This window comes from Podarcis filfolensis (genome assembly GCF_964270895.1).
Source record: "Podarcis filfolensis genome assembly, chromosome: 6".
Classification (NCBI taxonomy): domain Eukaryota; kingdom Metazoa; phylum Chordata; class Lepidosauria; order Squamata; family Lacertidae; genus Podarcis; species Podarcis filfolensis.
Window position 1 is genome coordinate 11,866,978 of NC_139609.1, and position 15,736 is coordinate 11,882,713.

The 15,736-nt window shown below is 43.0% G+C and overlaps 1 protein-coding gene across 2 annotated transcripts in view; it reads right to left on the minus strand.

Annotated features, from left to right (window-relative positions):
- Positions 1-15,736, minus strand: part of TPR (translocated promoter region, nuclear basket protein) — a 61,230-nt gene that overhangs the window by 6,755 nt on the left and 38,739 nt on the right. The window contains exons 36-46 of one of the 2 annotated variants that reach the window (XM_083620080.1): positions 14,281-14,553; positions 13,615-13,763; positions 10,027-10,110; positions 8,057-8,248; positions 6,926-7,060; positions 6,567-6,657; positions 5,183-5,361; positions 3,586-3,654; positions 2,796-2,887; positions 2,015-2,118; positions 1,100-1,195 (exon numbers count right to left, since the gene is read on the minus strand). In XM_083620080.1, the coding sequence (XP_083476206.1) occupies positions 1,100-1,195; positions 2,015-2,118; positions 2,796-2,887; positions 3,586-3,654; positions 5,183-5,361; positions 6,567-6,657; positions 6,926-7,060; positions 8,057-8,248; positions 10,027-10,110; positions 13,615-13,763; positions 14,281-14,553 (1,464 nt within the window). Of the gene's footprint in view, positions 1-1,099; positions 1,196-2,014; positions 2,119-2,795; positions 2,891-3,585; positions 3,655-5,182; positions 5,362-6,566; positions 6,658-6,925; positions 7,061-8,056; positions 8,249-10,026; positions 10,111-13,614; positions 13,764-14,280; positions 14,554-15,736 lie in introns of both variants that reach the window. The other variant, XM_083620079.1, reaches the window with a different exon arrangement.

Sequence of the window (15,736 nt, forward strand, 5' to 3'; positions counted from 1 at the left end):
GCATCTGAAGAGTGTGGTGTTGGCTAACCCTGCTTTATATTGTGAGTGTTGCATTATGAATTCTTGCCTCCCTGCCTACAACCAATTTCTTGCAAGAGGGCTGGCCCTGAACTCTTACCTGGGAACCACACAAAAGGCATTTTTAGGAGGAAATTAAAAGCGTTAACTACAGTGGTACCTCTAGTTACATACTTAATTAGTTCCAGAGGTCCGTTCTTAACCTGAAGCACCACTTTAGCTAATGGGGCCGCCTGCTGCTGCTGTGCGATTTCTGTTTTTTTATATAAATATTTATTAGATTTTCCAATTTTATACAAACACAAAAAGAAAAAAGAAAAAAAAGAAAAATATTAAGAACAAGTCAATTTCAGTAACAATTTTTCAATAACATGTTTCTTTGACTTCCTCATACCTCCCCTTCTTGTTTTCTAGTTCAACTTGTTAATCCAGCAAATCCTAATCTCTTAACATTCCTTTTAAAATAGCGCCTTATTTTCCACTCAACTTTTTAAATTTAATGACTTAAACAATTTTAATCCCTATTATCTTTATCATAACAGCTAGAGACCACAAAAGTTCAATCCAACATCTTTTCAGAGTTCATTAATTTTGTAGTATTTCTGTAAATAGTCCTTAAATTTCTTCCAATCTTCTTCTGCCGACTCTTCTCCCTGGTCGCGGATTCTGCCAGTCATTTCTGCCAGTCCCATACAGTCAATCAACTTCAACTGCCATTCTTCCAGAGTGGGTAGATCTTGAGTCTTCCAGTGCTTTGCTATAAGTATTCTTGCTGCCGTGCTGCCGTGCGATTTCTGTTCTCATCCTGAAGCAAAGTTCTTAACCTGAGGTACTATTTCTGGGTTAGCGGAGTCTGTAACCTGAAGCGTATGTAACCTGAAGCATCTGTAACCTGAGGTACCATTGTATATGCATTTCTTAAATAAGCAGCTGTACAGTAAAACCAACCAACCAACCTGATCAGTTCCCAATAGAGCTGCATTTTCAGGAAGACTGTCGGAACAAGAGAGTACCCATGTTATCAACCATTATATGGTCAAAACTGTAGAATCAAGATATGAGGGAAATCCCCCAAACTCACCAGGTGCCGCAACCTGAAGTGGAGTTGTTGGGACACTGCGACCTCCTGATTCTTCTTCGTGGGCAAGGAAGAGTGGTGTTTCATACATTCCTAAACCTGCAAGCAATTTGAGAGAAGTTAAATTGAGCTTCCCAGTAGTGGTGTCTGGAAGTGAGAGCTGGACCACAAAGAAGACTGATTGCCGAAGAACTGATGCTTTTGAATTGCGGTGCTGGAGGAGACTCTTGAGAGTCCCATGGACTGCAAGAAGACCAAGCCTATCCATTCTGAAGGAAATCAGCCCTGAGTGCTCACTGGAAGGACAGATCCTGAAGCTGAGGCTCCAATACTTTGGCCACCTCATGAGAAGAGAAGACTCCCTGGAAAAGACCCTGATGTTGGGAAAGATTGAGGGCACAAGGGGAAGGTGACGACAGAGAACGAGATGGTTGGACAGTGTTCCCGAAGCTACAAATGTGAGTTTGACCAAACTGCGGGAGGCAGTGGAAGACAGGAGGGCCTGGCGTGCTCTGGTCCATGGGGTCACGAAGAGTCGGACATGACTAAACAACGACAGAGGGAGCTTCAACAGAATAATATCTAGCCACCAAAGTAATGAATCATCTGAACCAGTTTGTTTTTTATATGGTACTGGCCAGGTACTAAAGAACCTCCCAGGTAGTTCTGTGCACCTTGAGTAGAGTTTTAAGGTGATTTTCCTCCCTCACATGGAGGCACAGCCAACCCAAGTTGTATGATTGAGATTCAAAGCGCATAGTGTCCCTTTTATACAAAAAAAGCAAGAAGTAGAGACAATTTGCATTCACTTTCTGCTCGTAAAATGGAATTTAAAGACAAAAAAATATTCAAGGACCAAAGAACCAAACCAGAACTCCACTGAATATAAAACAGAAAGAGAGGACTGAATATCTGTACCTCCTTGCGATGCAAGCTGACCGAGATCTGACTGGCCCGAGGTTTGTGGCATATCTTCAATAGGTCCAAACCTGAATCTAGGAACTCCAGCCACCTGAGGGGAGCTAGAATAAAAGTTGCAGTCAGTTTATTAATCATAAGTTTACTGCCCCTTAGTGGGATAAATGGGGAGAAGAAAAGGAACAAACAAAGGAACCGCACAGCCGTGGTTTGCTGGAGCAGAAAACCCATTTCTGCGATGTGTTTCCATATGAATCTCCCTACAGGTAAGGGCCAACATTTGCTGACTGAGTAAACGATTTATGCATATCCTTCAAAAGAGGAGAGATGCTGAGAATTTCTAAACACTTGAAGAATACTATTATCCAATGACAGGAGGTCATGCAGCATTTATTTCAAAACTTCAGTGAAATTAAGTATTGTGCTGTGGAAACAGAGTACAGTGGTACCTCAAGTTAAGTACTTAATTCGTTCTGGAGGTTTGTTCTTAACCTGAAACTGTTCTTAACCTAAAGCACCACTTTAACTATTGGAGCCTCCTGCTGCCGCTGCTCTGCCAGAGCACGTTATCTGTTCTCATCCTGAAGCAAAGTTCTTAACCTGAAGCACTATTTCTGGGTTAGCGGAGTCTGTAACCTGCAGCGTATGTAACCTGAGGTACCACTGTAAAGCTGCCCAAGAATGGTTAGAGAAAATTGCTGGCCAGGCCCCTGGCAGGAATTCTTTTGGTATTTTGACTTACATAGCACATCATTACTATGTAACTGAAGGTGCCACTTACTGAATCGCTTCTGCAAATCCATCTGTACGATGAGGTACCACCAACGTTGGGGTGCTTGGAACAGTCCTGTCCTCATCATCAAAAAAGTGTTGCTGCTGAAGAAGACATTAAAATGACAAGCGAACTCAACAACCACAGTCGTACCTTGGAAGTCGAACGGAATCCATTCCGCAAGCCCCTTCGACTTCCAAAACGTTCGCAAACCAAAGCGCGGCTTCTGATTGGCTGCAGGAGGTTCCTGCAGCCAATCGGAAGCCCCGTCGGGACGTTCGGGTTCCAAAGAACGTTTGCAAACCGGAACACTCATCTCCGGGTTTGCATCGTTTGGGAGCCAAAACATCCGAGTACCAAGGCGTTTCGGATCCAAGGTATGACTGTATTCCTATTGCTACACATTTTTTAACAGCCATCCCTTCTTAATATCTCGCTTGGTGTAATAAAATGACGTCCGATTTCTGTATATATGCCCAATCCATATTGAGGAATAACCGAAACGTGGAAATTCAGCTGACAAGTACTTTCAAAGACAGTATTCCAAAGAAAAGGTGCAAGACTTTGTGCTGAAGAGGCAAACATGTTATCGTAGAAACATCCTGCTTTTTTAGCTGCATCAATTGGATTATTAATTTGAGTAACGTGCTCTGTTGAGGGCAGGAGGCTACCATGTGGCTACTCAGTTCTCTCTAAAATGCTCCCTGCGTATAAAAGAAACAGTCCACCACACAATCTTGATTAACTGAAGTTTCAATTGTACCCATAGCAGAAAATGTTTAGAAACTCTACTACTTACCATGCCACCTATGCCAGGGGTTAGCTGAAGTCCACGTCCTACAGACTGCCTCCGCGGCATTGGGATTCTCTGTATGGCCAATAAAATGTCAAATGCTTCAGTACACATTTAGGTGGGGAACCTGCAGGGCCACTGGCCAAATACACCCCAAGCTCTTAATAGCTGGCTCCTTGAAATTCCCCTTTGATGACCACCCCCCTTAAACTGAGTATACCGATAGTAAAGGTAAAGGGACCCCTGAGCATTAGGTCCAGTCGTGACCGACTCTGGGGTTGCGGCGCTCATCTCGCTTTATTGGCCGAGGGAGCCGGCGTACAGCTTCCGGGTCATGTGGCCAGCATGACTAAGCCGCTTCTGGCGAACCAGAGCAGTGCACGGAAACGCCGTTTACCTTCCCGCCGGAGTGGTACCTATTTATCTACTTGCACTTTGACGTGCTTTCAAACTGCTAGGTTGGCAGGAGCAGGGACCGAGCAACGGGAGCTCACCCCGTCGCGGGGATTCGAACCGCCGACCTTCTGATCAGCAAGTCCTAGGCTCTGTGGTTTAACCCACAGCGCCACCCGCATCCCAGAGTATACCGATGACACCATATAAAAACAATCAGGAGTGGCAGAACAGCTCACCATCGTAGACCATGAAAAGGAAAAACATGGCAGGCAAACATGCCCTGGTTTGCTTTCATTCTTATAGAGTAGAATTGTAGAGTCAGAAGGGACCACGAGAGTCATCTAGTCCAACAACCCTGTAATGCAGGAATCTTTTGCCCAAACCCACAACCCTGAGATTAAGAGTCTTATGTTCTACTGGCGGAGCCATCCCAGCAGTCAAATGGCACCTTCCTCTTAGGAGATACAGAGGCATTTGCAAAGAGAATCTAGGACTCTGGGCAAGTAACTGCAATACTTGTCCCCATTATTTTATAAAAAGCAACAATCCTAAAAGTTATTACCGTTCACTTATATAACCAATTGTCTTGGACTGATTTTTTTTTTTAAAGAAAAGAATAAAGACCATTGCTCTTGCCACTGTGAAGAAAATGCTATGAGGTTTCTTAGATGCTGTTCTTGCTGGGTTTTGTTTTTGTTTTTTTTAGCTTAAACAGGTTACAATTTCAAAACACCCACCCACCACTAGGCAAGGGGGCCTTATCGGAAGTGGTGCACACCCTGTGGAACGCCCTCCCATCAGATGTCAAGGAAATAAACAACTATCTGACTTTTAGAAGACATCTGAAGGCAGCCCTCTTTAGGGAAGTTTTTAATGTTGGATGCTTTATCGTGTTTTTAATATCCTGTTGGGAGCCGCCCAGAGTGGCTGGGGAGACCTAGCCAGATGGGCGGGATATAAATAATAAAAATTATTATTATTATTATTATTATTATTATTATTATTATTAGTTGTTGTTATATTCCTGAACACTTGCACTGCTCTTTCTGCACAAAGCAACAACCAGATTTAAGGGCAAGATAAAACACATGCAGGTATGGCAATTTATAAACACCACAGATGCTCATATTTCAGCTGAAGAGGATCCACCTAAGAACAATTTGCCAAATGCACAAAATAAAATTCAGCGTCAAAGTGGTTTCCGTACCTGTACTGGTGGTCCCAACTCCTGCGGTGGAGCAGGAATAGCGTGAATAGTCAGCCGCGGGGGCAAGGGATGAGGTCGAGGTGGGCGTGGTGTCTGTCTCTCCGAAGCAGATGTTGGCTGCTGTTCCCTCGGGCTTTCCTGAGAAAACGTAGACTCTGCTGCGCCTGCGCTCCCGTCACCTTGTAATAAAGAAATATACGTTTAGAAAATGGCATTCGTAACCCCAAACTCTGTAGCGAATCATTTCTAGCCCTTTCACTCATCCATTTGCTGCAGAAGTGGATATAGGCACTGTGCAATATGGATATAAAATTTACAGCATGTTACAGTTTAAGAGAAAATTATATGAAAATGATATATTGTTGATATCTAACAATGGCAAAAATGTATAAATCTAAATCAAACAAGTGCTGGAAATGTAAAGAGAAAGAAGGCTCTTTTTATCATATGTGGTGGTCTTGTAGTATGGATAAAGCTTACTGGGAAATGATGTATAATGAATTGAAAAGGATGTTCAAAATAAATCTTTGTAAAAGAACCCCAAAAGGTTTCTTTTGGGAATTATAGGAAGAGAACTACCTAAATTGTATAGAAATTTATTAATGTATGCTACTACAGCAGCAAGAATTCTACTTGCCCCAAAATGGAAAGAAGCAGAAGTCCTAGCAAAGGAAACAGGGAAACAAAAACTTATGGAATATGCAGCAATGGCGAAACTTACCAGAAGGGTAAGAAATCAAGACAACAAACTTTTTATAAAAGAATGGAAATGGTTTCTTGAATATTTACAGATAAATTGCAAACGGATAAAAACATTGGCAGGATTATTGTAATAACCTGCAGTTTCATAGGAGTATATATTTAAAGTAGATAATTCAATGAGCAAATTAAATGAATTTGGATATGCAGAAGATATTAAGAAATAAATTTAAGGAACTGCAGAAAGAGGGGGAAGGAAGTCAAACTTTGAAATGTTAAAATGACTGTAAAATTAATGAAATGTATAAACCTGAAAAGTATAAAGACTTAAAAAAGAAAGAAAAAAAGATATAGGGCACAGTGACTGATTCCGCTGCACAGGGCGCAGAATTGGGGGTGGGGCGGGCTGCAGGGCAGGGTGTCGCAATTATGACATAGTGAACTGAACAGAACAAAAGCTGCCAAATTTTGGCTTGGCACAGGGCGCCACTCAGATCTGAAAGGCCAAAGTCCACCCCCTGTTTGCTGCAATGAACTTTGTTTCATTTCATTATCAGCAAAATGGAAGCCAGAAAAAGGACAGATTTTTTGTCGAAGCGGAATTACAACAGGACACGTTGCTTCCTTTCCTTCCTCTGGCCCCCGCAACCCCAGAAACACAGAATTCAGTGAAAATGAGCTATACCACAATTTTGAGAGTCAGCTGCTCTCTGGCTGCTTTCCCCTCCAGCGATGCTCTCTTCCGTTTCTGTACTGGGGTCCATTCCATCAGTCCCCTGAAAGAGACCATCAAAAGATCCGAGGTATTGAGAGCTTCTTAAATCACCTTCTCTTTAAGATTTTACAATCCCTCCTTTTAACCTCACAAACTATCTGCTGTGTTTTAAACCAGCCGGGAAGCTACAACCTACGTTGCTATTCCCGCTGGTCTTCCAATCGCTTTGAGAAACATTTTCTCCTCGGGATCAAACTAGACGCACTGTCAGTATAACATGACAATTATCTGCTCAATGCCAAACATACAATTTTGCCTGCAGTTTTTACCTCTGCATCGTCCGCTTCATATCCATCATTGCCATCGACGCTCCCAGTGCCTTCGTTGCTATCATCACCTTCATCTCCCATTCCTGTGTCTTCATCTTCATCATCCTCGTCATCCTCTTCCTCGTCTTCATACTCCTAATGCAATAATTAACATTTGAGAAATGAAACAGACCCATTTTAAAATTTTGTTCAGAATCATTTGCTTTCATGTATGAAGAAAAGTGGGAGAGTAATGAAAGAGGACTGGGCTCTTGCACAGTGCTGCGGATTATTAGCAGGGATGTAGAAGTTTTGGCCCTCGGTTGCGGAGTGCGAGGGGGAAATACTCTTAGAGCAGGGAGTACAATAGTGTTGCTGCCTTCTGCATCTGAGTCAAATTCATACATTTTAATGGCGGCATCAGCTAGGCTCCAGCCATGGCATACTCAACCTACACAACACTAGATCCCTCTTCCAGACTCTTATGTACCTGATAATAATTAAGAACTGTATTTAAAAAAGGGGGAGGAAACCAAAATATCATTCTAAATTATCTGCAAACTATATCTGATTCAGGTAAATAGTAAATATTTAACGCTTAGGGCAGGGGTCAGCAAACATTTTCAGCAGTGGGCTGTTCCACTGTCCCTCAGTCCTTGTGGGGGGCCAGACTATATTTTTTGGGGGGAAATGAACGAATTCCTATGCCCCACAAATAACCCAGAGATGCATTTTAAATAAAGGGGCACATTCTACTCATGTAAAAACAAGCTGATTCCTGGACCTTCTGCGGGCCGGATTTAGAAGGCAATTGGGCTGGATCCGGCCCCTGGGCCTTAGTTTGCCTGCCCATGGCTTAGGGGAACAGTGAACATTTAAACATGCACAGCCTTCTTTTTCTTGGTGTGTGTGCACTGAGGAAGATAAGATTTTAAGGTGAACTGCCTTATTGGCTTAGAAAAGTACTCTTCTGCTAGTCTAAGGCATTTTAAGATGTGCAATACACACTTTTACAGGGAATGCAAAACAACAACCCACAACCAATATCAAACACTCTTGAAAAGGACTGTAGAGCCCTTGTAATTTATGTGCAACAAATGAGTAGCAAGTTATGCTGTGTAGAAATATTTTTATTGTACAAAACACACATACTTCTGCTTCGCCATCGTTTTCTTCATCCTCATCCTCTTCATCGTCACTGTCGATAACAATGACATCATCTCTCTTGCCCTGGCCATCCTGGGACGATGTTGTGTTCTGCTGATCTGACTGAAGATCTATTGGTGGGGACTGAGAAGTCTCCTCACTGTCTTCCATGGGAGTGTAGTCCCCTTGTGTTACACCCTAAGTCAAGACAAATCGAATAAAACCCAAAGTAATGCCAACAGGAGGAGTACCTCCAGGATTTAAAGCCGTTTGCCACATGCTGATATTATATAAAAAGTCTATGTGATCTGATTTTGAGCCAAAATTCCTAGTTTCCCAACCAGAAAGACTTGAAGTATGTCAATACTCCGGATCCTATTGTCAGTGTAATCAAAGTTTACTTTAGCTTGCAGGAAGCTTTCTTTCTTTTTTGTGCTGTTTCTTGCAAAAGGAGCAAGAATACTAATCTTAGGCCATACACTGTATATCTGGAGAACCTTGGTCAGAAAAAAAGCACTGTTCAGGCTTCTCGCTCAAGAGTACGCTTATTTAATATTTTTTCCCCTGAACTCTGTAAGGAAGACCCTGCTAATAGCATGTAAAAGTGAGGAAAACTTTAAGCTTTCCTCACTTTTAGGCATTTGAAAACAAAGAATGCACAACTGGATGAAGATCTGCGAATAACCTAATTCACAGTAACATAACATGCTCCTTTTCAGTACAGCTAGGTTGTGTTTGTGACGAAGTTAAATTAAAACTGAGCAGCACACGCTGTCACGTAAAATCTTCACAAACATTCATGGTTCAGAACATGAAGCACTTAAAGGGTGTCTATTACAGCGGAAGTACAGCTGATGTTATCTTTTGGAACATCCGACAGACAATATGCCTCTTAAGGAAAGGTAGAATTTTACTATGAGTCACCTGGGAATTTTTATAGTACTAATGGAACTGTGTGTCAGCTAATAATGTAAAAAGGTAATGTGGCCCTTTAAATCTTCCCATCAGAACCTCCCTCCCGCAGTATAATATTCACCATTGAATTCTACAGAAGCCTTCCTATTGATTATCACTACAGTGGGGTGCCATGGGACGCAGGTGAAGCTGTGGTCTAAACCACAGAGTCTAGGACTTGCTGATCAGAAGGTTGGCGGTTCGAATCCCCGCGATGGGGTGAGCTCCTGTTGCTTGGTCCCAGCTCCTGCCAACCTAGCAGTTCGAAAGCACGTCAAGTGCAAGTAGATAAATAGGTACCGCTCCGGGAGGAAGGTAAACAGCGTTTCCGTTTGCTGCTCTGGTTTCGCCAGAAGCGGCTCAAGTCATGCTGGCCACAGGACCCGGAAGCTGTCTGCGGACAAATGCCGGCTCCTTCGGCCAGTAAAGCGAGTTGAGCACCGCAACCCCAGAGTTGTCCACAACTGGACCTAACGGTCAGGGGTCCCTTTACCTTTACAGTGGGGTGCATCTTTCATTGCAACAGTAGAAGTGCTCTCTACTGGTCAGAAATCAGCTTTATAGCTAAATATAAAGGAACCGGATTGGTCTGAAGCAGAGACGTAGCTTGCTAGCCGGCACCCGGAACAGCGGGGGCGAGGTGATCCACCCACGGGGACAGGGCAATCCACCCGGGGGGGGGGTGCTGTGATCCGTGCACAGGACGCTGCAGTGATTTGCCCAAGGGGGTGCTGCCGTGATCCACGCATGGGCTGGATCCCTCAGGGGTTTGGCACCCCCTCAGGGATGACACCCAGGGCACCCTCCCCCCGCTTAGCCTCCAGTCTGAAGAAATGTGCCCAGCACACTCTTTTATACTATTCCCCCTGCCAGCAGATCACACAAATGAAGGTCAGAGGACTCTGGAGCTGTGCCATCTTGGGAACCCCAGCCCAGCTCATGCACACAGACTTTTCTGAATCTTGCCATGGCATAAGCATGAGATGCAAAATGTTCCCCTGGTTAGAGAAAGACTTGCTTACTTCTCCAATGGAATCCTGAGAATCCTGATTGTAGGCTTGAGCTTCTATTTCTCCATCAGTGCTTTCCTCCGCAGTCACTTCCTCCTGAAACATGACGTCAATTTGTTAACACTAATTTAAGTGACAGATGATGGAGAAAATGTCAAGATCACCTGCAATACATGCCATGCATATAATGTTCTACTTGGGTTTCTTCAATGTACAAGGCAAAAACATAGCAGCAAATCTTTAAGCAACTACAGTGGTACCTCTGGTTACGTACTTAATTCGTTCCGGAGGTCCGTTCTTAACCTGAAACTGTTCTTAATCTGATGGACTTCCGGGTTGGCGCCTCCGGCAATGGCGGAGCTCCTCCGATCGGGAGGAACTTGCTCCGTGAAAAGCAGGGTCTGACCGCCACGGCGAAGGCGGAGAACCATAGAAATCACAAGCGGGAGAAGCTTGTGAACCTGGGATTCGGCTGGCACCTTTTGCGCCTCCCCTACTCGCGGGGAAACCCTGTTTTGGGGATCCGGAGCGACGTGGGGTGAGTGGCGCGGTGCTTTGAATCGACTGCTTCTTTCACGGAGTGAAGCCGCATTGCTGTTGCCGGAGAGCGCTGACTTTTTCCTGTGGACAATTGGATTTTAAACAACTACCCGTGAGTAAAACGGAAAATTGGATCTTTAAATACCTTAATTTGGCACTGAAGCAGGAAGGTCATAAACAGGAAGTCCGCCTTCCGCTTTTGTAAATAGACTGAAGCAAAGACGTCACAAGCTAAAGTCTTTGAAAGTTTTTGGCAAAGGATTAAACGTCCATCTGTTTAAAATACAAAACCCCCCTTGGAAGCAGCAGAAGAGGGGGGTATTTTGGACCTAGTGAGCCTGCAGGAGAGAGTGAGAAATCAAATTACCACTGCTCTGAACCTGGGAACGGGCTGCCAGAGGACGTTTGGGGAGAGTTCATTGACAGAACGGATTTGACAGCTAGCTTAATAAGAGCAAGATACTGTTTCCATTGTCCTTTTCTGCGTTTAAAAAGGAGGAAAAGTAACTTAAGACTGAAACTATCTTTAATGTTTGAGTTGTGCTTTAAAGAATTGATACAAGTGGAGACTGTTTCCCCCTAGAGGGAAGAGAGTTTTTGAAGCTGTTACAGGAGTGTAACTGGGAGATCTCCAGCTGCCAGATAAGGATTCTGAGAACCAGAGATTGACCTTGGACCATTTAAAAATGTTGACAGGAGAAGCTACTGTGACTGTTTTATGTAAGATAAGCTGCTCGCTGGAACAGCTTCATAAAAAGACGGATGACATGACTTTTAAGGTTGATAATTTGGAACAGAAAGTGACTAACTTGAGCCAAAAAGCGAGCAACAACACAGAAATAATTCAGGATCTGGTACAGGAATCTACTTCGGCAGGACAAATGGTGGAGGAGAAGGAGAAAGCTGCTGTTGCTGAACATAAAGTAATACAAGCGGGATCCTTAGCTTTACAGAAGCAAAGTGAGGACTGTAAGTTAAGGCCTTTAATGAATGATTTTAGAAAAAGTCAGATTTCGAGGTTTGGACCCCGGCTTGGACTGAAGAAGAAAAGTTGGAAAGATCCCTCTATGCAGGGATTAACTCACTTTTGGGATTTGGACTTGGGTTGGGAGGAGATTGAAGTTTTGGGGGCCTTTGGATTTGGAGGGATTTTGAAATATGTCCTGAAATACTTTATGGATCTCAGTTTCAACTATGGAACTTTGGCTGACCTGTCCAGAAGGAATAAAAGTACCGTTGGGTTGGAGCCTTCCCGAGATTTGATTTTTAGCATCAAAGAATATGAAGAAGACCTGCAGAAGGGACTTGGAAAAGAGTTAAGAGCCTCGGACATAAGATCTCCAGGTTGATGGACTATATGGAGTGGACGGAAAGGACTGGCAGAATCCGAAACCAGGGAGAGGAGATGGTGGAAGAAGATTGGAAAATTTAAAGTTTATATATAGAAATATGGTAAAATTAATGAGTGATAGAAAAATGGTGGAATGATATTCTATGGACTTAGCAGAAATGTTATAAGGAGTTAAGCATATATAAGTTTTTTAGTGTTAATGGAAAATAAGGTTAAAAAAATATGTTATTTACAATATGATAGAAAATGGAGAAAGATGGAAAGGATTTGCTGAAAAAACTATTAGAAGTGGAATACAAAAAGGGAGGTGAGAGGAGGTCGAGGAAACAAGGGAATGAAAGATAGAGAATGGAAAAGGGATGATGTATGTATGTTTTTAAATTGTTTTTGTTTTTGTTTCAGTTAGGGTTAGGGAGTGGGTTTTGGTTAGTTTAATTTGATGTGTTTAGTTTAATGGGTTTGGGTTGTGTTTTGTGTTGTTCGTATATTGTTTTGTATTGTGTTTTTTCTCTTTTTTTGTTTTTTCTCTCTTGTCTTCTTTCTTTTTTTCTCTCTCTTCTTTTCCTTTTTGTAATCTTTAAAAGCAATAAATATTATTAAAAAAAAGAAGAAAAAAAAAGAAACTGTTCTTAACCTGAAGCATCACTTTATCTAATGGGGCCTCCTGCTGCCGCAGCGCGATTTCTGTTCTCATCCTGAAGCAAAGTTCTTAACCCAAGGTACTATTTCTGGGTTAGCGGAGTCTGTAACCTGAAGCGTCTGTAACCGGAGGTACCACTGTATTCCACCTATCTATGAGAACCAACTCAAAATTCACACTAAAGTCAATGCTCTACAATCTATGTAGTTATGAACAGAACAGAAAAAAACCCCAATCATCAAGAAGAGGATTTTTCACATCTTCTATAGTTCATTACTGCACAAATGTGATTTATTTCTTATTTACACTAGGGGCTTGCTCAAAACAGGAATGTAGATTGTTTGACCTGCAACTACTTGATTACTCATCATTTGATGTCTAGCAGCTGAAAGTGTGTCATGATTTCAGTGAAAAGTATTACATTTGAAAAGACACCAAGTACGATGTTTGGTATCCCTGGACCCAAGTAGATGTGATGTTAATTCCATGAATGTAATTCAAATTGCATATTATTTGGCATGTACATAGACGATCGGGGCGATACTGAGCAGCCTCAGGGCTCTTTCGTGACCAAGTTCCTGATCAAGTATCATGTCTCTACAGCTGCTATCTGCGTTTCTAAGGAAGCCTTCATTGGTGGCAATAAAATCTCTCTTGGAAATGGAAATACTGTAGCAGCTTAAGAGGGAATTTTTGTCAAGGCAATGGAAGCTGCTCAGCCTTTCCTCAGCACCTGATATTTACGTAACAAAAAATGCGCACACAATTCACATCACTTCTAGTTTGACCCAGTGAAGGTTCACACACACCATACAGGTATCATGGAAATTTGAACACTAAAAATGAGAAGCCTGCAGTCAAATACAAGCAGAACAATCCAACCTAGCCAACAGAACCTGCCAACTGTATTTGACACTGGGTGATGTGACAGGTTTGTCACCACCCATTCTAAATGCTTCAGAGCTTTTAAAAGCCAGCTTTCTGGGACAATTTTCCCTCTTCTCCTAGCCCAGTTGCGATACCCATAACCAAACGCAACTAAATTAGTGCCGTTCTTCTTCTTACAAACCTCTGGCCCAACTCTTTGAACACTTCTCATTTTCTTTGCAAGAGGCATATCAACCATCTCCTCAGGAATTTGGTCTGAGTTTTCAACTGTGCTATCATCTTCTTCCTCGCGGGAGCGTTTGGGTAAAGAAGAACTTGGCGTAGCTGAAACTTAAGGAGAAAATTTCATTAAATTCAAAACACACTTTGCCCAAGGCACAAATAAAAACAAACAATTGTGGCTTTCTTTTTTGAGGAGCACCTTAAAGACTGATGCTGGCACTTTAAAATTACCGTATTTTTTGCGGTATAAGACTCACTTTTTCCCTCTTAAAAAGTAAGGGGAAATGTGTGTGCATCTTATGGAGCGAATGCAGGCTGTGCAGCTATCCCAGAAGCCAGAACAGCAAGAGGGATTGCTGCTTTCACTGCGCAGCGATCCCTCTTGCTGTTCTGGCTTCTGAGATTCAGAATATTTTATTTCTTGTTTTCCTCCTCCAAAAACTAGGTGCGTCTTGTGGTCTGGTGCGTCTTATAGAGCGAAAAATACAGTACTTCTTTTAATTCGAATTCAAAATTATATATTTAAATAAAAACCAAAGTTTATTTAGTGCTTTCCCCAAGTCTACAGAAGCAAAACTGTCCTGGCTAAGCCCTTAATGCTTCTAATCTAGGAAATTTAACCAACCTGTGCCAAATACTGCTGTCGAAGTAGACGGTCTTTCTATCTGTGAGCTCTGCACCACCTCCAAAATTGTGGGGGGTGGATCTTGAGTGGCTGGTTCTATCTGAGGATGGCTCTGCTGAGTGGGCTGGACAAAAGCTGTCGCTTGAGTTTGCTGCTGAACTGTCAAGATGGGCTGGGAGAGAGAGGTCTGGACGTTGGGGCTGGTGGAGCGCACAGATCCACTTGTGCTTCCATAGACTGGAACATGTTCGACTGGTCCTTCCGACTGCATAGCTGAAATAAAATTGTTGTAACCGTTAGTTCCAGCCACATAATAGTCAACTTTTTCAAAAATGAGAAAGCTGTAGCCGTGGTCCGGGGTTCAGGCTGGTACGCAGCTCTGAAATAAATTCCATCTCACTTCCTTTTATTTAAGGTGAGCGGCGCTGACAACAGAATCAAGTGAAATGCCTCACAACCTATAGACTAGGGGACAGTCCTTTCTACAAACCAGAATTGTGTATTTCAGCTGTATGGAAGTTAACATGCATGCTACTTTAATGAACGCGACAAACCCATCGCCTGCGTAATTATTCTTTTCTATTAACTACCTTTGAGAAGACAAATGGATCTAGGCATTTCTGTGTACTGTTCCACACTTCCTGTTTCTTTCCCTTCGGCACTTTCAAAATTCAAATTTGTTTTTGCAACTACATTGGAAGTTTTCAATTTCTACAAAAAGCAATATAGATTTTCAGGGTTTAATTTTGAAGAAGAGCACTGAGGTTCCACAAAATCCTTGATATGGGAACATCCCAAGAACTGGGATTGCAACCATGAAGATTCCACCCTAGGGCCAGTGATTTTTTCCTAAAAAAATGTTTTGGGGTACTCTCATTTTAACTCAAGAAAATCACCATTTTATAGTTCAAATTGGGAAAAATAAACACAGTAAATGGACAAAAGTACAAAGATTCACAAAATGTTTAGGGATATGCGTCCCCCTGCGTCCCCCCAGAAAAAAGCACTACCTAGGGCACTTTATGTTATGATGTTCATTCTATCAAATCCCAACCTCAACCATCAGAAGAGTTTCCTCGCTTTATGAATTGAATGGCTTCACAAACAGTACAGGAGGCAAAATATGCCTCTGTGTTCTAATGCTTTTGATGCAGTGGCATTGTGATGGCCTGGGATTTGGACTCGGATGCTGAACCTGAGGGATCCCAGCCTGCACAGGATTCCCCGCCTCCAGAACCAGCTGAGCCGGGGCTGGGGACTGAGCCTGAAGGGTCCTCACCTGTGCTGGATCCTCAGGTGCAGGCATCAGCTGAGTCTGGTCTTGCTCCTGAGGTGATGGAGGGCCCACTGCCTGCAGGTACTCCACTCTCAGCCCCATCAGAGGAAACTGAGGTTGCCTCTGGGTCCAGTAACCCTCCAGCCTCTCCTGAGCTGCAGAGGCTCAGGGAAGAGGCGG